At 46.1% G+C, this 25,232-nt stretch overlaps 3 protein-coding genes across 6 annotated transcripts in view; 1 reads left to right on the forward strand and 2 right to left on the reverse strand.

Moving 5' to 3' along the window:
- VMP1 (vacuole membrane protein 1) overlaps nucleotides 1-12,669 on the reverse strand; it is a 76,397-nt gene extending 63,728 nt beyond the window's left edge. Inside the window, exons 1-4 of one of the 3 annotated variants that reach the window (XM_090025475.1) lie at nucleotides 12,550-12,669; nucleotides 8,899-9,024; nucleotides 3,193-3,294; nucleotides 217-352 (exon numbers count right to left, since the gene is read on the reverse strand). In XM_090025475.1, the coding sequence (XP_089881601.1) occupies nucleotides 217-352; nucleotides 3,193-3,268 (212 nt within the window). In that variant the 5' untranslated portion in view covers nucleotides 3,269-3,294; nucleotides 8,899-9,024; nucleotides 12,550-12,669. Of the gene's footprint in view, nucleotides 1-216; nucleotides 353-3,192; nucleotides 3,295-4,101; nucleotides 4,194-8,898; nucleotides 9,025-12,182; nucleotides 12,282-12,549 lie in introns of those variants that run through there. The other 2 variants (XM_090025476.1, XM_090025477.1) reach the window with 2 other exon arrangements.
- PTRH2 (peptidyl-tRNA hydrolase 2) lies at nucleotides 12,666-14,686 on the forward strand. Its single transcript, XM_090025478.1, has 2 exons — nucleotides 12,666-12,785; nucleotides 14,018-14,686. Exon 2 carries the CDS (start codon nucleotides 14,040-14,042, stop codon nucleotides 14,556-14,558), a length of 519 nt encoding a protein of 172 aa, XP_089881604.1. The 5' UTR covers nucleotides 12,666-12,785; nucleotides 14,018-14,039; the 3' UTR covers nucleotides 14,559-14,686.
- Nucleotides 14,687-18,438: 3,752 nt separating this feature from the next.
- The window catches only part of CLTC (clathrin heavy chain), a 41,895-nt gene continuing 35,101 nt past the window's right edge, over nucleotides 18,439-25,232 (reverse strand). For both annotated transcript variants that reach the window (XM_090025182.1, XM_090025184.1), the window contains 2 exons: nucleotides 22,265-22,340; nucleotides 18,439-19,498 (listed from right to left, as the gene is read on the reverse strand). In XM_090025182.1, coding sequence (XP_089881308.1) covers nucleotides 19,374-19,498; nucleotides 22,265-22,340 — 201 coding nt within the window. In that variant the 3' untranslated portion in view covers nucleotides 18,439-19,373. The remainder of the gene's footprint in view (nucleotides 19,499-22,264; nucleotides 22,341-25,232) is intronic.

Here is a 25,232-nt window from a genome sequence, read left to right on the forward strand (position 1 = left end):
CAATTTGGAGTTTGATACCAATTTAGTTTACACACAGATCTGGGGAGCAGCTGGGAATACACCTTGTTCCAAGTATCTTTCTTGGAAACAATCTTTTGGCTGTAAATCATCAGAACAAGTAAGATGTTAGTGCAATCCACTGAATTAGAAACTGGGTTTCCCCACAGCACCAAGAAGAAGTTTAAAAGGGGGGGGGGCATAGGGGGGGATCTTTACTTTATGGTCCATTCTTTCAAGTTTATTAGTGTTTCCAGGAGAAAATACTGCAAGGTAATCAGTGGTTGTCTCCAGAGCACGATATTCAGCCTCTCTTCTCGGTCCCGTCGCTTCCGCTCGCTCACCAGAGAGGGATCTGGAAACAAAGAGCAATAGAAGAGTTGAAAACGCAGGTCAGTAGACAGATCAGATTCCCCCTCAACTGAAAGCTCAGTGATATTTTTTGCTTCTCTGGAAAACGAATACCGGTGTTCACAGCAGTCACCTTCTTCTCTTGCAGAGAACTTCCACTGAGGATGTTATGCATCAGAGGTGATCTACAGCAAAAAGGAGACCCCCATCACAGCCCAGCTGATTAACTGCTCCAGAGGCTGATAGCCACAGAGGTATTTAAGAAGCATGCAATGCTAGGGTGCGAGTCAGACGCTGCACCCCCACTGTGCCCAGGTAATTCAGTAGGCACAGTGCCTTCATTCCCCAATGCAGAAGGGGTATTTTGTTTTGTACTTTTCAAATGTGGCCCTCATCCAAAACTATTTCTGGACTTTGCCAGTCAAACGGGGTTGAACTGCATGTGTTTTCATACCACCGAGTCCCTGTGTAACTGGATAACGTCAGTCACCTGGGTCAGAGCTTCAGGCTATCCCCAGATGACCTATAAAGACTTACTGCTCTACCAAACCACTCAGGCAAAGCAAGCCCCATCTCCAAGAGGAAGCATGTCCATCTCACAAGCATTCTTTCTGAGCCAGTCTTTACATTAAGTGACGTGGCAAAAATGTGAACAGGAAGTTAACTACACTTAGGTGCAGGACAGCACGCACTTTAGCAATCATGGATGTCGTGTATTATACGTTCAGAGAATGAGTGCAGAAGGTTTACGAATAGTATTTGGCAATTATCTTCTAGAGCACCATAAACGCTAAAAATGTTCATTATTCTGGATGGGGACAACCTGAGATGACTGAGGGCAAGAGAACAAAGGTTTCAAACAAGACTGCTTGTGAAGCAGCACAGACTACATCTATGCATGCCAGAAAAGAATACGATTTTCTTTATTTGCTCTTCAGTACATTTAAAGGTACCCGAACATTGATATGAAGGCTGCTAAATTTCATGCTTTTGTCAGGGGGCTAATTAAATTAGCCCAAGGCCACAGGATTTAATCAGGGTTAATCTACTCCTGTACTATACAGCCTCCGACTTTATTAGTCAATTTAACATGTAATGTCTATATAGGAATCGTATGGTCCATCTAATCCTGTATTTGGGGGAAAAAAAGACAGCCCTACATGAATAAGCAAGAAACACTGTACTGGGCAGATGTGGGACAGCCTGTCCCTCAACTCTTAATTCTCAGAGACTAGCTTTATGACCTAAAGCATGAGGTTTTACCTCCCTTTTAAGACTTCATATATGAGAAAGCTGTATAAAACACTCAATTTCTCTTTGTATCTCGCCAGCTTCTTGGCTTCAGAACCTTTGCTGTTTTCTGCAGTTTCGGGACATCTCTAACAAGGATGCATCATACTTAATAAAAATGGAGCACTGTAGATCAGGTGTGGGGAAAAAAGCCACACGAATAAAAGGAACAAGGGAGGTAAATACCGCAAACAGTTTTACAGGGGAAAATAAGAAAAGAAGGAATTAAATATTTGGCTAAAGAGTTACTAGAAAGCAAATGATATTGCTAGAGAAAATGTAAAGAACATAAGAGCATAGATATGGAACAATATTCCTCCATCGAAGCAGTCAAGGAAGAGGAGATTGGTAGAGTCTAGATTGCATGTGTAGTATGCCTAGCTACAAGAAACAAGGTGGCTAACAGAAACCAACAGAACATTGATTCATTTCCCTTTCGGTTCAGCACATGCAAACCACAACAAATACACAGGAAAAGGCTAAAATGCTGACTTTTATAAAGAGCAACAGAATGCAGATAAACCTTAGTCTCTCTCACACAATCAGTTTCATCTACTCACAGATAGGAGCTGATGTCCTAAAGCATTATTTCTACACTAGTAAAGGGACACAGAGAATAACACAGACCTCTAAAGAGTGACTAAGAAGTTAACTGTTTTGTTAGTCTTTTGCAAATTATGGTTAAACTCCATCTTAAAAGGGGGCTAAAGAAACTGGGAAATGAAGACGTGGGTTTCCTGCAAAACAAGGCAGATTATTTCACTGCCCAAGAACAAGCTCCTCAGCAAAGGGCCAGGCTGCCTGAACTGCTTTCTAAATCCTGAATACCTGCCACCAGAGTCCCTTTTCAATACTGTGCAACAATGCAGCTCTGAAGAACACGCAACCAACACACGTGTGCACTAGAGCTGCAGAACAGTTGGAGGCAGTACAGTTCTATATCACTTCCCCACCCAGGGCACATCTACCTTGCGCCCTTGTGCTAGGCCAGTGGTTCTCAACCTTTTTCCTACCAGGCCTCATTTGCAAAGATCCATGACCTGTCCCAGCCCACACCTCCCTGGCCCTGCCAGTGGCTGACACCCTCCCCCACCCTTCCAAGCACAGGCACTAGCTCTGGCTGCCCCCTACCCCGCCCAGAAGGGGCAGACACCTTCCCACTGCCCCTCTGCCCTGCTGCAGTTTGCGACCCTCTGAAATATTCCAGCGACCCACTTCTGGGTTGTGACTCACAGGTTGAGAAATACTGTGCTAGGCAGTGCTTTTGTGAAAGCATCCTCTGCCCACTTGCTCTCAGATGCTGAAAAAATGTAACAGCTGCTTGGTGCAGCGAGTCCCTTTTGGGATCTTGGTCTCAGGCTGCTTCTGGGAAAATGCCCAGCACCACCCTAACGTTTTCCCAACATTTAGCAGAGGTGGAATGGGAGGGAGGGAGCGAGGCATGCCCACACAGCAGCTCTGCCTAGCTCAGTCAGCAGCAGCAGAGGCAGAAACACCTTCCCAGTCCTTCTATGGTAAGTGAAGGTACCATGCAGTTGGCCATTTCCAACTGACCTGTGAAGCTCCCATTGTGCTGTTCTTTGATCATTCCTATGCGTCTCTGGTCACAGTCTGTTCCATTCTCTGCCATTTCATAGATCAGTCACTTGTGAGGATCTAAGAACAATAAAGAGAAAAAAGGTATTCTGTTTACCAAGAGCAGGAACAAAACTGTACTTAATACACATTCTGAGGATTCAGGGCAGGCATTCTGCATCAGTGATCCAAGGTTCACAGTCACCACTACTGAATCCTTACTGTGCACTGGAGAAAATGAACGAATTGCCAGAAAATGGCAACAACTGTTAAAAACCTGCAACACTGAAAGGAGCATGAACTTCCCAGCAAAATACCACAGCTCCCTAAAGTATGCTTCTGTTCAACTTTAACTACATCCCACTACCAACCAACTCATTTTTGACAACTCTAAACTTGCCTTAAAGGGCAACTTTAAGGCAAGTTCCAATTCAACTTAAGCATTAGCTACCCTTAATGTGACACACGCAAGTTTCAGCCGTGGAGGAGTGCCTTAAAATTAGGATCCTTTTGCTCATACTTTACTACTGTTAATATCTCCTGAAAACTGAAACAAGGTGAAGGTAGCAAGCAGGCACGCTACTGCAGCTGCCCATGTTCAGACCTGCTATAATATATCATCAGCTGGTCTGCAACCAACCGAGGCAGAAGTCAAATGTGAGGAGGATCAAAACACACCCAGACAAACTCTGAAATAAATAATTTAAACCATGCTCTTCACGCGAGAAACTAGATCACACTCCATGGGGGCACAAGGTCACACAGACAGCAGGCTAACAGAGCAGTTCATCAGCTTTTATAACAATGACCTAATTCAGGAACCAGGACATAGACTGGCTCCTGGTTTTCTAAACAATCCAAATACCTAAAACCAGTAAAAGTACATACATCAAATGCACCTGCCTCTTGAGCCATACCCAGATTCAGTCTCCGTGTCCACTCCTAAACAACTCAGGCGATTAAGTACACACTCTCGGAGTGCAAGTGTTGCAACAAGCAATAGGACAGCACAAAATAGGATGTTGCAACAGAGGTTTTGTAGGGAACAGCTGATGATCCTTATGCAATCAACCCAGAGAAAATAACCCAGTTAAGTTTGTTAACTTTAAAATATTGTTTTTAATATTTGTTAATATTAATTCCCCAGGAATATTGTTTTTGGAAGAACTGCTCTAGGAAGCAAACATCATACTTTTATTAAGTTTCTCTCTGCAAGCAAAATAAGAGCTCACGGCTTTAGTAGGCTTCTCATGTTGGAAGACGTCGTGGAGTATTAAAAAGATAGGTTACGTAACCGGTATATGGAAGGAAATGAGTTTTCCTTAGAAAGAATACACTTCCCCCACCACATGGGGTACAAATATGGGTCGGGACCTGAACAGACCCTCAGGTTTGGCAGGTAGGAGAGCGGGGAGCTTCCTTCAGCTTAGAACTAGTGGCTCTATACCCAGTGGCTCTGTACCCAGCCAGTGGCAAGAGGCATCAAGTAATTATCCTCAGGGTGCCCTTCCCAACTTCCGTAGCTTTACAAATCAGACTTAAACATTTAACTATGTTAAACATTTCTCTCAACCGTTTCCGCACACAATGCCTCCCCCACACCCCGACCAGGAGAAACTGCCTGCACACAAAGGGCTGGCGAAACCACAAAGGGAACAGAGGATCGAGTTTAGATTCATTTCTTCAGTTTCAGGAGGCTCCTATGTTACTTGCACCACTAACAAAACTCCCTTCCATTGGAAATCTTTTGTAAGTCAACCCTTTAAATACCTATAAAGTGACTTGCTGCCATTGAGATCAGGGCTTCAGGAACAAACTTGGTCAAGTGTCAGCTGGGTCTCATTAAGAAGCCTCTCCAAAATCTAGTCTCCTGAATTTTGCAGGCAAGCTCGAGCACCAGGCTTACAGTTAGACAGACAAGAAAACCTGCTGTAGCCACTCTGCAAATCTGGCTTGGTCACACGCCCAAAGCCCCCCATCAGGAGCAAAGCTGAATGACCTTGCAAACGCTTGCTTTTGCAGAATGCTAGATACCCACAAGGCTCCAGAGCCTGCTATGCCCAGGACTGAAATGCTGCAGCAAGCAGCTCTACAGCACAGTTACACCGTCATACGAAAACCAGCGCTCCAGGTTTTACCCAGAACACCTGCTCAAATGGAAGTAGAGTCCACGGGCCCAATTCTCCTTCCACGCAAGGTTGCATGTCAGTGTGCAACCACTGAAATGACTGGAGTTACACCAATGCACCTCAGAAGAAAGAGGTAGCTATGGTACTGTGTTGCTCATAAGTTGACCTATTTTTCCCCTGCTATAAAAAAAAAAAAGTCACAGTCAACACATGCACAGTATCAACCTGCAACCAGGACCCAATCTTGACTTTTGTCCTTACATTGTTTTGCAATAAAAAACAAAATCAGAATTATTTTCAGTATACTTCTTGTTTTAATATTTGTAAGGCCTTTAACAACTTGGATCCTTTTCTCACCTGTTCGATTCTCCTGGCTGTTTTCTAAGGACAATACCAGTTTCAGGACTTTCTACAGTCACTGACGTATAGCCGGGAGGGAAAGGGAGTAAGCCATTTTGTCTTAGAACTGAAGCTGAAAATGAGGGACCGACTTAAACACAGGAGTCAACTTACAATTACGACAATACTGGCTTTTGATAGAGACCAAATATTGAGCCAGGTCCTGATTTCTTCGGGGTGACGAATCCCTGAGGATGGAAGATCATCTACTTTCTAGTAACCAAATTTATGATGTGGTTATGAGGGAGATGTGCATTAGGCTTGGAGTTGAAAAGAAATGGTGTAACTGGAAGACCACGGTTGCACCGACTGATGATTACAGAGACTCCCTTTCCTTCAGAAGGGAAAGCCATTTGGGCATGTGGTTTTGGGACAGGGCCCAATTGGAAGACAGCTTTGCAGGGCCAAAACTCAAGCATACTTTGTTTGGCTGACGCACAGCTCTCATGCATTTCAAAACCTTATACATGAGAATTTGGAGTTGTTCTAGTCCTTTCCTTTTCCTCTGCATGCATTTAGCTAGCATAGTTTTCAAAGAGATGTCAACTGGAACAGGCCTGGCCTGCGCACTCTGCTTGCTTATGTTTTAATAAAATGGACTTAGTCAAGATGACGTGCTCTGTTGAACGGGATGCTGGGATGGAAGCGTCACGCAGCACTGCCATTCACCTCATTTAACTTTTTAATGGCAGGCAAAATCTGCAGCTCTCCAAGATTGTTCAGACCCAATGCTATCCATCTTTTGCCTAATCCTTAAATGACAACTGCAGAGACATTTCACACTCTGAGCGAGGAAGCTAAGGCTGCAACGGCTGCAACTAAAGAGAGGTAAATTTGAATGGACAATCTATGGAGGCTTGAGGCTACAAGTGAAAGAAAAGTAAGCCCCAGACCCACGCCTTATGAGCATGAGAAAAGGAGTGCTTTCCACAGCAAGATGGAAATCAACCTGAAGCACAATACAGCAGCAAAACAGGAATAAATATTGAATGGAACAACACAACTTTCCTTTCCTGCTGCATCTGGCCTGCTTACGCTGGTAGTGGTAGAGCAATGCTGGGGTTCGCTCACAAGATTTTCTTTGTGGGGCTGGATGGGCAGCCCACAGTACTCTATTCAGCATGCGTGTGATCCAGAGAGTTTCACGGCAAAGACAATTACTGTTTGTCAAAATGTTCCTCCTTCAATGAGGCAGCTCACCAAAATGGCTGCTGTGGTTTACCAAAAAGTTAAAGGTAAATTGTAACAAGTCATCCCAATGCCAAAGCAAATTTACACCTGGAATTCCAGCCAGCTGCACTTGAAGCAGCGCCTGTCTGATCTTGACACGAGGAAAAAACCCTTTCCTTCCCCAAATTTGGAGCAGTTTCCTACAGCATTCAAGAGAACTACCCAGAAATGTGAGTCTTCAAATGGTGTTATAGTTCAGCCATTAACTAATGCATCTCCTTTCTTCCAGCCAACAGTGCTTTACACGGGAGATATACTTTGTACTTTAGCCAAGGGAGTGGATGGTGCAGTGTATGGGAGCAGATAAGAGTGCTTACAAGAATCCCTTACTATTGCACAAAGGATTTTGAGGACCCCACTATGTTTAAACACTAGGGAAACTACTGTATTTACAGAAATCCAGGGTGAGGTTTCCCCCACCATTCAACATGGGGGAGAGCCCCGTCTTGGATTTGAGTACAAGGCCAGTGGGGGGCAGAGAGCAGGCAGCTGCTGCAGCTCTGACGCTGGCCCAGGTCAGAGCTACCTTGTCCTCCCAGTCCTGAGCCAGAACCACAACTGACAGTAAGAGCGGTGGGAGGGGAGGAAGGAAGGACAGGCACAGGCAGCGAGGAGGAGGGGAGCAAGTGCTGGGCCACACAGGCACTGGGGAGGGGGGAATGGCTCCAGGAGGTACAAGTTGGTGGATGTGGACAACAGGTAGGGGGTCAGGCCACTTGCCACCCCGCCCCACAGACACACACACACACAAAGCTTTCCCCACTGTAGTAGTCAGGGTGAATAAATTTAAGACAACCTTCTGCTAATTAGATTCTATACATGAAAAATTCTAACAAATGTATACATTTTCCATGTACAAGGTTGTCTTAAACTGCAAGTTGCCTCGGATTCAAGTAGCCATGGCGTTAAGCCGTTTTCACGACTCTCTCGGTTTCCAAGGACAGCACAAGAGCAGTCCAGAAGTGAGACACGGTTAGAACCAACAAGCCCGCTTCCACCTACTCTGTGCTCTGAAGCAAGAGACAGCCCGGAGGCGGGAACCTTGGACATTTTAGAGAGTTGTACCTCTGCCCTCTTGCTTTCTTCTCCCATAAATGTTTCCCGATTTTGGTTGGGAACTTCGGTTCAGCCAAACAACCCACCTGGCCTTGCTCGTGGCCGGTTTATTTTTCCTGCTGTCTGCTATGTCCAAGTAGGTCCAAGCAGGTCCAAGGAGGTGATCCTGCCCCTCTATGTGACACTGTTCAGGCCGCAGCTGGAGTACCGCATCCAGTTCTGGGCACCACACTTCAGGAGGGATGTGGACAACATGGAGAGGGTCCAGAGGAGGGCCACTCGCATAGTCAGGGGGCAGCAGGGCAGGCCCTATGAGGAGAGGCGACGGGACCTGAACCTTTATCCCTGGGCTAGGAAGTGATGAAACACAACACTTCCTAGCCCAGGGATAAAGTATCATGCAGATCACCGAGAGCTCTGTGCCAAGTCAAGATTTAAGTCTACGAGCTCCACCCATGCTACTTATCAAACAACACTGGACTCCAAATCACATCCGAGACCATTTCTCCAACACCCCCGCCTAGATCATATCAACTCAGCATAATCAATGCTGCAGGCCCGAGTGGCAGCGATGAACAACCTGGGGGCCATTCCTTCCCTTTCACCCAAGCATTTCAGCCCTGCCTTGATCCTAGTGCTTCTTCCTCCGTAACACTTGTAGCTTCCAACTGTCTTTTGCCCGGTCTTACAGCATTATGCCTACATTGATTCTAATTCGGGGTAAGTTTAAAGAGTAAACTGACAACGTATAGGCTCTTATCATGGAGACGATGTACTATGCTCTGTTGGATCACCACAGATGATCTGTGAGGGAACAAACTTAAGAACAGAAAAACAAAAAAAAAAGGTCTACAAATGGAGCGCTACATACCTCGTGGCTTCTTGTTCTGGCAGTTCAGGTCTTTTCCACCTCTTCTGTATATCGAGTCAACTACCTTGTCGGCTCTGTAGGCATTCAGGACCAAAAGGACTGCTCTTCTCCCAGATCTTCTGCCCCCTGCAGAGGAAGATATTACCTGCTCATCACATGGTATCAAACTGATACAGTTCATGACCTGAAGGTTAATAACTTCTCAAAGCCATACAAAATATAAAAAGCAGCCACTTGAGATGTTTGAGTCCTCTGAACACTCCAGGGAAGCATTCAATTAAAAGAAAGAATTAGGACATGTCTTAGAGGTATTGGAAATCTCCACAGATCACTCAATAATGGGTTACTTTGATGCAGGCCTACGCATTCCAGCACTAAACTATTTTAGTTAGAAAAATGTACTAATCCCACATAGGAAAGGACAAGTCATTTAGTTACAGACCACAGGTTTCCATTTAGTGGGTTATGCCTCTGTGCACCAGACCTACTTCCAATTTTTAGCCAGAGCTGGAAAAAAAAAAAAAGTCATCTAAAAAAAACCAACCAGCTGAAACGTTCATTTTCCCAACAAGACTTTCGAGTGCCTTTAGAAAGAAAAATAACTCCACAGCGCTTCCAGCCCTCCTGCTCCAGAAGGCATCATGCATTTCTGTGTCCAAGTTGTTAAGTGCTGATGGCCCAAACTCTTGTGCCTACACGTGAAGCCCCAGCTACCCAACGGAGCACTCCATGGACTTAAATGGTGCAGCTCCCATTGCAGGATCAGGGCTCTCTTACTGCAGAGATGTGCACCTACACTGGCCCTTTCTGTGCATACTGGATAAGAAGAGGCAACCAAACTGCAGCTCTCCAGACTCTCTAGCAATGCTACTTGGTACATAAAATCTCTGTCCTCTTCTGACAGTCAGAAGAAAAAAGCTGCCACACTGAACCAGAGGTCAGACTCCTCGCTCCCTAGACCAACAAGAGATGATGGGGCTAATCCTGGGAGGCAGGTCAGGAAGATGAGCGAACCTGGCTGGGTGACAGGGCTCCTCTCAGAAGGCCATCAACCCGCTGCAGAGGAAGCTGCTCCTAGCTTCACACAGCAGCTGGCGCATGCCCTCTTCAAAGACCTTCTCACAACATTGCACCTAAGCTGCCAAACAAAATTTGGCTTCCTGAGCTCCCAAATCAGCCCTCTGCTTTCAGGAAGTGACTGGAGCACATTGCTTCGAGGCAATTACATGTCAGAGCCATTAAAAAAAAAAAAGTTGCACCCAAGCAGCTTTTGAACCAGAACACGATGACATGTTCTCCCCATACAGTGCTAAGATAGTATCCCAGACACTACCACACAGAGACAAAGTGATAAGTATTATGCACAACATCCAGCCAATGCCATAAAGGCAGATTGCAGTTGGGAAGGCGAACTAGACATTGGGTCAGAATTATGCACTACCACAGAGACAAAACAAGAGAAGATTCAGATAACTGCCTCTGCCAGAACAAAGGGTGTGGAAAGGCTGATACGAGGACAGATTCAGAGAGGCAGGACAGGCTTTAAGATCATCCTCTAGTTGTTTCAACATCGACAAGTACCTAGCTTTACTCTGGCCTGATGTCAAAGAATCACCATTCACTTCTCACGTAGACAGCTTGCCCACCATGGCAGGGCCATTCAGACCCCCTAGCACAGCAACCAACACTGTCACAGGAAAATCCAGAGTGGAGCAGCCGGGCTTGCCATCACTGGCCTCCTCTGATATGACAGAGGCAGGCTGCAAGGTAGAAGCAACAGGAATGCCAAGAAAGCACATCAGGTGGACCTGGGCCAAGACAGAGTAACAGCACAGCCCTGAGCTTCGCCACCTCTGAACTCTCTACTGCCTGGTGGAGTAGTGAGATGTTATAAGGTTTCCAATCAGGAAATGGCACCAAATTTGTCTGGCCACGACTTGGAGAGAGTGTCACTTCTTCCAGAAGAAGTGCCTACATGGGTCACATATAAAGACAGGGAGAAAGAAAAAAGGCTCCACACTGGACTCGGTAGGAAACCCTCGCCACAGTACCCCACACCCTTCCCACTGCCACTCAAGGTTTTGCTTGTCCTTTCACCTATTCTGTTCAACTCCCATGGGCCAAGAGGAGCTCAAACACCTGCTTATACAATCAAGGGAGGTATGTGACTGGACAGGAATGCCCTGCCCACACTACCGGAGTTGCAAGAGTGGGTTTGGAATCATCCAGGAGAGAGACAGAGCCTTTTGAAGCATATTTTTCAACAAGAAACACTAAAGAAATCCATTTCTGGGGAACCAACACCAATTCCTAAACCACTAGTCTCTCACTGTTTCCTTGTAGGAGACAGCCACATCGCTACCGGCTTATCGCAGTCCAGCACCAATGGACCCCAGGTCTAAAACAGCCATGGAATGCCACTGCCCTCAACAGATTTTATCTATGCTGAAGCAGAGAACCAAGTTAATCCAGAGAGCGGAGAGCGCTTGTTCGTTTGAAGCGGCAGGCTGCTACTGTCCGGCAAACTCTAGTACAGGGATCGGCCACGGTTGGATGGTGGGGGCCTGATTCTTGCTGGGGCAGCACAGCCCCTGCCTGCCCCTTCCCCGCTGTCCACCCCAAGGTGTGCCCACCAAACAATGTGCCTTCACGTGCTATGCTCTGGTGCTGTGGGTTGCCTAGTATGCATTTAAAAAATACCATCTGTAACACCCCATTTATTAAGCAATACATGGCACAGCCATAACGATGAGACAAATGTGACACGCAAAGTACTTCAGGCACGACTGAAAATATGTATGCTGGACTCAAATGCATTGTATATCACATAGCCGGGGAAAAGTCTCGTCAGCGTGGGATTTCGACACAGAAATGAAAGGAATTTCACAGGGGAGAAGACGCCGGCTGCTCAATCTGCTGGCCTTTCAAGCCACCTCTCCCCACTCAAGACTCATGCTTTCTTCCTGCCCCACCCACGGGCAAGGCACAAAACCAACTTCAGCTGCTAGAAAGTACAGCTCGGTCCAAATTTGTAGGTGGTCCTGAGGAGCAACATTTCCTACCAGGATGTTTCCCAAACTCTCCCTCCCTATATGAACGCCATGAAGCAATAATCATCACTTCTAGGATTAACGTGGGGCACGTTAAAAAAAAAAAACCCCAACAAAAACGAACAAAGCAGCATGGTAACGCTGGTGGTGGGCTGGGGGTGGGGGAAAAAGACGGCAAGTCGCGTGAATTTCCCAAAGGGACCAATCCATGCACCGAAGAAACGGGACATTTACTTTGTGATGCAAGAGGCTGACAGCTCAGAAACCCTGACAGGACTCGTTACCGCGCTGCAACCTCGCAAGGTGCAGGGTTGCATCATCTGGGCTGTTAGAGCCGAGACGGTCGAAGCCCTGAGGAGAAAGACAAGAGTGAGAGCGACGGCCCCGCGTGAGGTGGGCGCTCAGGGCTCGGCAGCGGTTGCTTGGGACGAACACGATGCAGACCCGGGGGGGGGGGCGGGGTGAGGACGAGGATGAGGAGGGAGGAGCACCGCGCAGCCCCCGCTGAATGAGGCCCGGGGGTCGCCTCACGGAGGGGGCGCGAGGGACCCGCTCCCGGCCCAGTTCGGGGGGGCAGTGGATGTCGGCGCCCGGGACTCACCGCGCTCCAGCGCCGCCGGCTCCGGCTGCTGCCGCTGGGCTCGGGCCAAGCCGGAGGGGAGGGGGAGCGCTGCAGCGGAACAGGCGGGGACTTGCGTCACTTCTCGCGCGCCGCTCCCCTCACCGCTGCGCCCCTCCGCCCCAGCGCTGGCGTGTTGCGCGCGCGCCGCGGCGCGCTGACGTCACTGCCGGGCGACAGCAGCTGGGAGCAGCGGCGGACGCGTGGGCGCTTCTCAGGTGAGTCCCTTGGTCTTCCGGGACCGTCCGGCGCAGCGTTAATGTTAGGCCCTCGCACTATAAGGGAGCCTCTAAATAAGAAACGCCTCCCCCCCAACTGGACATTTTTGTTCTAATAGGACAAAAATTGACCTACTTCTGCCCCGCTGTTCTTATTGTTTCGTAGTTTCTAGGTATTCATTGTTCTAGGCATTCATTGTCTAGGTTTCATTGTTTCATAGTATTCATATCGAGTTCAGAGATTATGATGGTTTGTGCAGAAATAATCTTTCCTTTTAATGTTTCCTGAAAATCCTTCCTCGTGAGTTATGTTGATCGTACGCAAAGGCGCCAAAGAACATCCAACTGGTCATAATCCGGCCCGACCCAGCCCGTCCCAGGACGCTGTCCTGCGGGACGTGGCTTTGATCCAGGAGCAGGGACGGACCAAGGAGAGCGTGATGCCAGCACGACCCGTTTCTTCCACGTGTTGCGCATGGGTGATTGGTGCCTCCCCAGTCTGGGGGGACACCAGATCGTGGGGGGGGTCCCCAGTGTCCGATCGCCAACCAGTTTTGTGGCTGGCGCTTCCAGGGGGTGCACAGCCGATCTTCTCATTGCCAGTGGTGTTGCAAATGCAGCTCTGTAAAGAGTGGGGGGGGAGGGGGTGGCCTCGTTAGGAGAACGAGTCACACTTGCCTCCAGGGAAGCAGCCCCCCCCCCGAAGGGGCACAGCAAAGGGAAGAAGTTTTTGCTCTGACACTTGTTTGGCCTCCCTTGGTCCTCTTTTGTGTGCGGCAGAGGTGCTGTCATGTCCATGGATGTTTCATAGAAGCAGGACATTGGCTGCTGCCGTTCACGTGGGGGTGTTCAGTTGCATCAGGGAATGCAATAGTTTTAGGCAGAAGTGAGGTGATGGAGAGCATGTGATGGTTTGGATAGGGTTGGACCCGGGGGGACCCATGGACTTCCAGCCTGACTTCTCTAGGAGGCTATTATCCGTTGCAAATTGGGTGCAGGCACCCTGATGAAAGGCCTCCTAGTGCAGGGGCAGGCAGTTATTTTGGGCAGAGGGCCACTTGCTGAGTTTTGGGAAGCCATCAAGGGCCACATGACAGGCAGCCTGGGGAAGATGAATATTAATTTGCTAAATTTTGGGGGGCCCCCTGCAGGGCCCCACCCGTGGCCTAGTTGAATGGCAGGTGCTTTGTAAGACTGCAACCATTTTTTTCTCTTCTTTCCTTCCCTGTCAGTGGGTCTCCAGAATCTGCTGCCATGGATTACTTCTCCAAACCTGATCTCCTCAGTGTTACGGCTGGAGTGGCCTGTGGAGTGTGCCTGGGTTGGGGTATGCGTGGACGATTCTTCAGACCATCCAAAGCGCGCATGAACATGCCTTCTGCTGAACTGGGGAGCGAAGCCAGCATCATGGGAGAGTCTGGGGAGTTCAAATTGGTGCTCATTGTCCGCCAAGACTTGAAGATGGGGAAAGGCAAAGTGGCAGCGCAGTGTTCACATGCTGCAGTTTCTGCGTACAAGCAGGTTCAGAAAAGAAACCCAGAGCTCCTCAAGCAGTGGGAGCGTTGTGGGCAGCCTAAAGTGGTGCTCAGAGCCCCTGATGAAGAGACTCTAGTTCATCTCCTTGTTGATGCTAAACAGCTAGGATTGACTGTGAGTTTAATTCAAGATGCTGGTCGTACTCAGATTGCACCTGGCTCCCAAACTGTCTTAGGCATTGGCCCAGGACCAGCTGATCTGGTGGACAAAGTGTCTGGGCACTTAAAACTCTTCTGATGTAGCAAATAAATCTTGGATTTATTGCAGCAACTCGTATTACTTCCCAAGTCTTAATGAAAATCAAACCCAACCTCTAGTTTGTTTCCATCAGTTCTGTTCTAGTATGAATAAAAAGCATCAGTGTCTCTTCTTTGTAGACTTTTTCTTGTTTGGTTACTTCACTCTTACTGCGTACAAATAAGTAAATAAAAAAAAGTAGTTTACTTGAGTTTTGTAGGCTTACTTCAAAATCACTGCATTTGTTACATTTAGCATGAAATCATGGTCAAACAAGGTGGAGCCTGCAGGACAGGAAAGGAAGAATCCTGCACTCAGCAGGAGTTGCAGGAGCAGATAAAAGGTAGTGGCCTGTACCTAAAATGGTTCAGGGCAAGTTGCTTCTCTTAGGAAGATTGCCAGCAGTGCTTAGGTGCATGGGACAGCCTAGGAACTTGAAGTTACACCAGATCAACTAGAATGAGTAGAGATATTGAAGCCAAGCCAGCAGTTTGCTTCCTGTGCTAATAAGGCACTTATAGTTAAACAGGTTCTTTCCTCAGTTCCACATGCAACTAGCAGAAAAGCGTGTGGCTGTAGTTAGTATACTGGGATAGATGGAGCACAGCCTGTGCATTGCCTGCACTGGCAAGAGCATACACTTTTAAACAGAATAACTGGAAGGGCTAGTATCTAAAGTGAGTTCCTCCTCAATGCATCTTGTGGAGTTCACATGGGAATATGAAGCAGTAGTTATGGTTCCAGAGCTCTGCTGCTGCCACATTAGCAACTGTTTCTATACAAAACATTTATGTAATAAGTCAACTGATGCAACTGCATGTAACGAAATAAGTAGTTCCCATTTAAGCTTCAGATGTAACCAAATAAGTAATTCCTGTTTAAGCTTCTAGCTCAGCCTTTTAAAGGACAGGAGTGAAAAGCACCAGGGAAGGTGCAGTTCTGCTTAGTAGGCTGCTCCCTGCAGGACAGCACCTGTAATAGTGCTGGGATTTAAACAAAAACACAAAACAAAACCAAAAACCAAACCACCACCACCACCCCCATTCTATTTGAAAATGTCAGTTAATTCTCTCTCTCTATACATCCTTCTGTATCATGTAGATGTGCCCACTTGTTATTTTGGTATTTAAAAATATAGAATAAGGCACAAATTAAAACCACTCCATTTCTCTTTCCTTGAGGCTATGATTTCCATCAGAAATGTGCCAAGTTCTAAATTTAAATTGGCTTGTGTTAGTTAAGCTGAAAATAAATAGGACCCTTTTCCCCTGAGTCTAGGCCAACAGTTATCTTGGATTTACTTGATCAACTATCACAGCCCAGAATAAACTTGAAATTAAAGTACATTGCTTTACAGTGGAAGGAGCCTGGGAGGAGGCAGGTTTTGGGTGGGCATCTGTGCTGCTACTGGCAAGTGGCCTAGCTGTACCAGAAGCTGGTCATTCATTTCAGAGAACCCTGCTCTGATATTCAGGGGGAGGGCTGTAACTAGAGAGACTGCTTTTCCATAGTTTCAGGTTTCTTAGCAAACAAACACACACACACACACCACTTTTATTTCACAGGAAGATTTTGAAGCTACTTTTGAAAGAGGTGGTAAAGATAAGTACAGAAAGATGAAGCAATGCAGTAGTGGCAAGGGCAGAGCTGGATTTTAGATCCCATTGCAGGCAAGTCTAACTTGCCAGTTCCTCCATAATATAAGGCCCTGGTTTGCCAGAAGTGAAGGCAGCAGGGTGAGAACCAGCTTAAAACTCAGCTTAGGCTACTGATTGAAGGTCTAGAAAGACCAAGAGAGAAAGGAAGCAGAGGAGGAATTGTATCCTGCCAAGTCATGGAGCATGGTTGTTGTAGGATGGGATTCCACTCTCAATGCTGGAAGAGCGCTTTTCCATGAAGGCTTCGCTCCTGCAAGTGAAACCAAGCTAGACCAGCTTTTTCTCCCCCTCCCCACCACCACTTCCCTGCTTCATATCCCACTGTGTGGGTGTGAACAGAAGAGCAGTTTACAATAAAGGATAGAAGAGCCAGATTTTAAAAGAGTGTTTCCCTTCTGAAGCAGCCAGACTTATATTTATTTGGAAATAGAAGCCCAATGTAGTTGCTGCATGGTTCTACAGCCTCTCCACCAGATCACTGGTTAGGCTGAACTAATTAAGAGGTAGGGAAGTATGTAGTGGCTTCTGCACAGCAGGCAAGTAACCCAGCTTGGATCCAGATAGGCCAGCATTAGGACAAGCTCTGCTGGCTCATCTCTCCAACCACCCAGGCATAGGTCACCAACCTCTGGAGGTCAAGCTACTGCAATCCAGCTGCTAAAATTGTGTGTCAACCAGCTCTCTTGTGTACATATATGTGGCTTGGGCTACTTGAGCAATCCTGGATAGCCACAAACAAAGTAGACCTAGCACAATTGAGTGTCAATAAGTAACAGTTAATACAAAGCTGTGATCCCCAAGGGTCCTACAGACCTCTTAGCTGTGAAGACTGTCCCAGAAATTGTTCCTACCTTCTGGCAGTTTGGAATCTGATGTTCTGCACTGCATTAAAAAAGGCTTTGAGCAGTAGAACCAAGTTTTAAAAGTAGCATGCCCTTGCCACAGGACCCAAAAAAAGACTAAGGCACAGAAGTTTAAAGGGAAGCACATCTGGCTAACATCTCTTCCAACTATGTACAGTTGCTCCAACAAAACATACCCCAGAAGGGAGGGGGAAGAAAAAAAGTTTACTCCCCCCCGCACCGCTTTGAGTTTTAGTTAAAAGAGGTTTCTAGACTTCACTACTCTTCCCCCCTCCAAATGCAGGTTGCAACCAGCAGGCAAGCTTGTCTGCTACATGCACCGCCTGGCTAGCCACAGTAGAGGGGACTTGGAGGAGTCTTGGATTTATACAGGATAGACCTTTAAAAATATTAGGCAAGGCTCTGTCCACAGAAGATGTTCCAGATTCACAGAAGTTTAGGGTTGGAAGGGACCCCTGCTCTGGGTAGGGTAGACAACTGGGATCAACCAACCCCAGCAAGGTATGCATGTCCAGTCTTCTTTTGAAGCTCTCCAAGGTAGGTGCCTGCATGACCCTGGGAGCCTGTACACCTCTGTTTTTCTTGCCTGCCTATTTCTTTCCTCTCAAGAGACCTCTGCATCTGCTTAGAGCACTCTGCATTTTTGTCAACTAGCTTCAACCAGCTGCAAAACAGGGCATCCACTTCACAATGGAGGCACCTTGAAGACTGTGCACAGGCCTACCCTTCTCCGCCTCCCCCCGCACCATCTCTCTTTAGCAAGATTCTCCATATCTTCAGATAGAGAAGAAAAACCATGGGAGGGGGAGTTCTCAATCTACACTTGATACAGCTATCAGCACTTCCAGCAGTGGCATTAAAAATATGCACTCAAAAACATGACAGTATTCATTGTCAAACATTTAGGTCAAGTTTTATTGGAAGCTATATTAAGGCAGCTTAAAAAAAAAAACAAAACACAAAAACCACAGCTAGAACATGATCTTCATTGATTTAAAACTGGAAAAAACCCACTTAGCTACAAGCCCAGAGCATTGCCTAGTTGATATGCTGTAGTTGGTCAAAACAGCCAACTGCAGGAAAAAAAAAAAGTGCCATTTTCCACCCCCAGTTGATAATCCCTTAGTTAATAGGAAGAGCATTAAAAAAGGTATTCTCCTGCATAATCCCTCAGTGCAAGACACCACTTTGAAGTGAAGTGGTCTCCATTCTGTTTTGCTAAGCTGATAGCCCCTTACTGACCTCTGGAATAATGTCTGACCTTGGGCTCCTGATACTGCAAACATTGGCCTGAACTGGAAAGTTGGTTTCAGAGACAGAGAGAAAAATATATAAGTGAAACTACCACTATACAGAATGTCCACAGTCCAGTAATTTATTTTTTTTAAATTTGAGTAATTTCAAATTGCACAAACAAAACTGAACAGTAATATTTTTGCTTGAATTCTCTCTTCTGTACACTCAAAAACAGTGATCTAAAACACCACAATATCCAACATACACAAACCTCAGGGCAGGGTTAGTAAATACATAGATTGGAATCATGGTGCTCTGTTCCTGAATGGAATGTCCCACAAAAAGCACAGAATACAGCACAACATAAGGTCATTGTTACATATGGAGTGAGCCAAACACTAGCATTTTTCTATATGCATAAATGGAAAACCTGCATAGGTTAAAGGGAAACTTTACTCATTTTTAAGTCAGGCAAGGTTGTCTTTATGCATTTAAATTTGTTTCAAGAGCTATGCAATCCAACCAGGGTAGGATATGCTGATTAGTGTTGTCTTTCATTGGCAGTCTTGCAAGATCAGATACAAATCTCTGCTTTAGCTTTCTCTGAATATACAATGAGACTTAAAATGCATTTAGATAAACAGTACATATTGCAAGCTGCTCACATACAATGGAAAAAAAAGATATTCAATATGAGAGTTGAGCACTATAGAGTGCAAATCTCAAATCTTCACAACAGACTGTTTTAAATGGTAAGAAGCAGTCCTCCAGAAGAGCCCATCTGAACAAGACAAAAAAAAGTTAAGCTATTCCCCTTTAAAACAAAATCTAAAACATGGAATGTGAAAAAAAAAAAAAAAAGTGTAGGTGTGATCCCAATAGTTTGCACTAGAAGACAAAAAACAGTCCTTCATGAAATAAAGGTTACAAGAACACGAGGCAGAACTCTTGCTTTTCCCTGTTATGAAAAAAGAAGCGGGGTGGGACGGTGGAATTTCAGTAAGAAAAAAAAAAAAAAAAAAAAAAAATGTGATCGCTCCAGAGGCTTGTGCTGCACCTTACATGGTGTATCCAAAACCAGGCTGAGGTTGCCCATATGGAGGTGCAGTATAGCCATAGCCAAAAGGTGCTTGTGGAGGAACTGCAACACTGGGTCCTGCTGTCAACATTAGCTGTGGCTGACCTGAACAAAGAAGGGCAGAAATAGTTATATCATATGCAGTTGTTAGTTCTGGATACATCCCAACTTTCGGGGGAAGCTAGCTTGCATGACCATTTAGTGCCCTGGGAAGCATAGCTTACTATGGGAATGAGTCACCAGGTGTCATTAGACATTGAAAAAGGGTGTCTCTTATGGAGAAGCCCACAAAAAAGGGGAATGAAGACAGCTGTCAAGACACTACACACCACTTTAAGTTCCAGGGCACGGACGGACAGGCATGCACACCCCCCCCCCCCCCCCCCCAAGATGCTGCATGAAAAAAAAATCACAGAAGTGGGGTCGGAAGGGACCTTGTAGATCTTCAAGTCTGACCCCCTGCCTGGGCAGGAGGGAAAAACACTGGGCTTAAATGATCTCAGCTAGGTAGGCATCAAGCCTCTTAAAAGACCCCTGGGGTAGGAGCCAGCACCACTTCCCTTGGAAGTTGGTTCCAGATCCTAGCCACCCTGACCGTGAAGTAGTTCTTGTAGATGTCTAATCTAAACCAACAACTTGTGGCCATTATTCCTTGCTATGCCAAGGGGCACTAGGGGAAACAATGTCTCTCCCCAAACCCTTCTGGTCCCCCCTAGTGAGTTTATAGACAGTCACCAGGTCCCCCCTCAGCCTTCTTCTCAGGTTCAGGTCCTGCAGTCTCTCATTGTAGGGTCTGCCCCGTTGTCCCCAGATCATGCAGGTGGCCCTCCCCTGGACCCTTCTCCATGTTGTCCACATCCCTCCTGAAGTGCGGCGCACAGAACTGGACACAGTACTCCAGCTGTGGCCTGACAAGTGTTGTGTAGAGAGTGGGAGGATCACCTCCCTGGCCCTGCTAGAGATGCACCTGTGGATGCATGACAAGGTCCGGTTAGCCCTGCCAACCGTGACCTCGCATTGTCAGCCCATGTTCATCTTGGAGTCAATGACTCCAAGATCCCTTTCTGCCTCCGTGCTCTCTAGAAGGGAGTTTCCCCCATCTTATAAGAGTGCAGCTGGTTACTACTGCCCACATGCAGCACCCTGCACTTGTCAGTATTGAAGCACATCCTGTTTTTGCTGGCCCACCCCTGCAACCTATCCAGGTCTTGCTGCAGTCTCTCTCCCTATTAGCATCCCCACCTCACCCCAAATTTTGGTATCATCAGTGAATTTAAACAGGTCGCTCTTCACCCCATTGTCCAAATCGCTAATAAAGAGATTGAACAGCGCAGGCCTAAGGACCAAGCCCTGGGGGACTCCGCTGCCCATTTCTCCCCAGGCTGAATATGACCCATCTATCACCATCCTCCGAGTGTGACCCTTCAGCCAATCTGCAATCCACCCGTGTAGGCAATGCCACAGTTGCCCATTTAAAAAAAAAAAAGAGGATGGGGTGGGAGACTGTGTCAAAGGTCTTGCTGAAATCTAGGAAAACACCACAAAATAAGACAACATCCATGGCAACATGTGCATCCAAGGCTTTTGTGACCTGATCATAAGGAGGTAATCAGGTTGGTCTGACAGAAGGGCAAACAAGTTCCCGTCCCTGTGATGGAAGATGGGTGAAATCTCACTCCATCTATACAGAGTGAAAAAGGGGTAGGTTTCTAATGTTCTAGGTCTCAGGCTGTGCAAAGAGGCCAGGGCTTGAGAGTCATGTGCTGTAAGCAAGTCTGGGTTGCGACTAAACGAGTCAACCTAGCATGAAAGTGCATCTGGCTAGGCGTGATGGTACCAGTAGTGCACGGTTAGCATAAAACCTGCATTCCTGGCTTACTGTCAGCACCTATAAAATTTAAGTTTCCTGAAGCAGTCCTGTTCCCCCTCCCCGCCAAAAAAGCAGAAGGCGTGCCAGTTTCCAGCTTCACACAAAAAAAGTGTTCAACTTACACTAGAGATGAGCATCACCTTCCCCCTCCCCCCAAGAAGGCAGGCTTAAAATTGACAATTTAAAGCACTACAAATCCAAGACGCTCTAGGGTTCCTAGTTTTTCCAACCTGTATATAGCCAACTATCAAAAACTCGTTCCAAGCAAAAAACAAACAAACAAACAAAAAAACAAACACAACACAAAAAACCACTGGCTATTTGGAGTTCCAATGCCAAGAGTCATTTTTGCAAGATCAGCTGGTGGCACAGGGCAAGAAGACTGCTCGGAAGAGCCCCATTTCTTAACATAATGAAAAAAAAAGTTAGTACAGGTTCTACTTCCCACTTTATATTTTGAGCTACATAGCCAGACAAACCATGAGCACGTGAGAGAAGAGATACAAGTGCTGGTCAGGAGAGGCAGTCTTCCCACTGCAATGGAGTCATGTAACAAAGCAAAAGCAGAGAGAGAGTGGAGCAGGGACACTGAAGGGATCTTTGAAGACGTGCTTGGAATGGAGCTGAATATACTAGGACTGGGAAGAACATCACCTAAAGAGCCTAGCTCCTACCTGGTCTTTAGCAAGGACTTCCCTGATAGTCTCCTTGTGCATACAGGTACACAATGCCATCCCACATCCTTAGAGGCCATGAAAGCAGGCTCTTTGAAAATATGGCTCCTAAGGTAATCCTCTGATTGAAGAGTGCTGTCAGAGACTACTGCCAAATAAAAAGGGTATGAACTCTCTCATTTTTCAGGGACCAATTCTTTGCATTTTTGGAGTGGAATCAAGTGAGTCATCCCTACAAGGTATTTGCTTTTGCAGTCGCACAGTTACACACATACATCAAATGCAGTGCAGTAGTGTGTACGCGCGTACACCAAGTCAAATTGTTACCGTAAACAATTGGTTGCGTTTCTGTAGCTTGCTCCTCTTCCTTTCTCAGAGACTCAGAGGCATCCAGCTTGTCAACCTGCAAGAATATCAAACCCCAATAAAAAGTTTAAAAAACTCTGAGTAAATAAGTAGCTCTTATTTGTGTGTGGCAGAGAAGTGGAAAAGCCTTAGTGGTTATTTTAAAACACCATCAGGGAGGAGACTTACAAGTTCTTAGATCAATTCAAGGATCAGTGTTGTTACTGCTGCAGTCCACAAAAAAAAGGAGACAGGTCTCAGCATTTCCCTGGGAAACTCCCTTGTTTTGAGATGTATGAAAAAACTGCTGTGAAAGCTCACTCCAGGCTAAAGCTTTGCTTCTAAGCTCCCAGCTTGGGGGAAGCTAGTTGACAATGGTAGGATAAAGAAACATTTGAGAGCGAGATCACCAAAGTGACTTCAGCCACATCTGGTACGCAGTCTATTTTGACATGACACAGCAAGCTCGTTTCAGATGCCACAGTTGTGCAGCACCTGCTGAACTCTTGGAGGATTCCTCGTTGGAACAATTAGAGGAGATTCATAAACGTCTCCAAGTCTAGGCGTCTCCTTCAAAGAAATGCTTAGGGAGGCACAGAACAGCTTAAGAGGTACGACTGCAACAGCATCTTGCATCTCATCTCACTTGAGCCTCAAAAGTGTTGCTTTTAGCAAAACAAACTCTGGAGAAGGGCTGTTCACTCGTGCACATTCTTTGCATTTTTTACTCAAAATTGCAAAGCTTGCCTTTAAAGACCAAGTTAAACAGCTAAATCTTCCTAAAGCCAGTTCGTAGCAAGTGCAGAGTTGGCGAGAGTAGAGTTGTGTATGCTATGGGTCAAAACAAGTTCTACCCAAAGTATTTAGAATTAGAAAAAAAAGTGTGCGCATGCGGTGTCATTTGACCATTCTAAGCCAAGGCTTTTACAGAAAGACTTTACTTCATGTCTTTCCTCCATACAAAAAGCTCCCCTCTTCCCAAGAGAAAGCTGTGACCTTTGCAAGAAAAGATTGCTTAATAAAAATCAGGACTATAAAAAGATACTTGAGAAGAGGCCGCTCCTCTCAAGAAACTCCGTAGTAAGAGCTGGATGAAGCTCCAAGTTGCTGCAACCACCCTGGGTGTCATGGGAGTTAAAATGAGCCGAGCATAGCCACACTTAGGGACATGGGAGGCATCGCTTAGAAATCAGATCCATTAAAAATTTCTCCTCAAGGTCACAAAGAACCGAACCAATTGATCTCTGAAGAACACAATCCTAGCCTTGATACCAAGTCAAGACAGTCTGGCAGTTTTTTTTGTTTTGTTTTTTAAATACAGGGGGGAAATAGTTAGATGCGAATGTGCTTCAAGTATGCTAAAACACCCCCAAACATTTGGTCTCCAAAAGCAAGTGCACAACTGTACCTTTAATTAGCGGTAGTTCAGAAGACTTTCTTCTACATTGCAATTCATGAAGCCACATTTCCCTTCTGACCAAATTACCAGGCCAGTCAAAACCGAATGGTAGAATTGAGTGGCCTTTTATCATTCACTCCTGCTGATCAGGGGTCATTGGTAGACCTCACCCCTCTCTCCTGCCCAACTCCCCCATTTCCAGGAAATTACAAAACAGAGGTACGAAGAGCCAGCTTTCTGTAAATTTCACAGGAAGTCTGCTATAAAAGAGTGTTACCACAGCTGTCACCACGTTACATCTGTGCGACATACATGGAATGAACTAGAATGGCTGCAAGTACTGGGATGCTCAAGCACAGCTCCAAGAGGCTTTGCCTAGGACAGTGCAATACTAGCAGGGTTGCAACAGGTAAGCAGTGTAGTTTATAGAGTTACCACCCATCTACCTAGCCTGAAGTCTCCAGTTTGTCTCTTTCTGACCCAGTTTCAAAGCCTCCCTCTGGACAGGGGGCAGAAGTTACTTTCATGAACAGACTTGAGAGTCTGAGAGATTGGCCTTTATATACCTGCTTGCTTAAGCATCACTGGGTTCAGTACCCTATATGCCATTAGTAGGTTAAGTCTATGTAAGAAAAGGCTTTTCCACAGAGACTGCAATAAGCTGCAGAGGAAAAGTAACATGCATTCAAATGTTATTTTGGTGTGTCATGTGTGCATGGAAAAAAGGCAAGAGTACTGAAGCAAGAAGTGAGGTCTGAAGATGATTGCTATACAGCCTCCCCCCAAAAGCCACACGCGGCCCCCAGCAATGCCTTGTAGCTTTAGGAATAGTGGGATGTAATTGCAATGACTGCTATACATGCTTTGTTTAATAATGCAAGACACTGCAGTTCAATTACCTTTTTTCACACACACTCATACTGCCTCACCTACTAGCTGCCGAAGGACCTTAATGCTATGCATTTTTAGACAGGTTGGCCTCAAGTTCCAGTGGTGACTAAGGTGGCCGCATAAGTACAGCAAGGAGGCAGTTTGCATTACATTCCTCCTTGTATGCTTGCCCTCTGCCCAACCAGTTTAAAGAAGACTAGTACTATGCTCCTAAAAAGAAAGAAAAAAAAAAGTCTACATTGGTGTAACCCTGCATTCCAGGGAGAAAAAAAAAAGTTGGAAGTGGGCACAAGGTACAGGGAAAAAAAAAAAAAAAAAAAAAAAGATGGACAGAAGCTGGAGTGTGCCCTCAGGGCAGGCAAAATTGACCAGCAATAGGCAAGTGTCAGAGTGGCCTTGGAAGAGCACAAGTTTTAGCATTACAGGTTTCTTTAAAATTTAAAAAAAAGATAAGAGGGGAAAAAAAAATAGGGATAGAAGTGGGATTTCTCAAAGCAGCTGAAGGAAGGAGTTTGAAAGGCCATCTTGTTTTTGCCTAGCCATGAGACTTACCACAGAGTATTCAGTAGTTTAAAGTAAGTTACTGAATATGAAAAAAAGTTGACTAGCACCATAAGAACTGGACACCTGAAGAAAATGTGAGGAAGCAGTCTCTTCTGA

The sequence above is a fragment of the Crocodylus siamensis genome, chromosome 13, assembly GCF_052110815.1.
Source record: "Crocodylus siamensis isolate JL-2025a chromosome 13, ASM5211081v1, whole genome shotgun sequence".
Lineage (NCBI taxonomy): Eukaryota > Metazoa > Chordata > Crocodylia > Crocodylidae > Crocodylus > Crocodylus siamensis.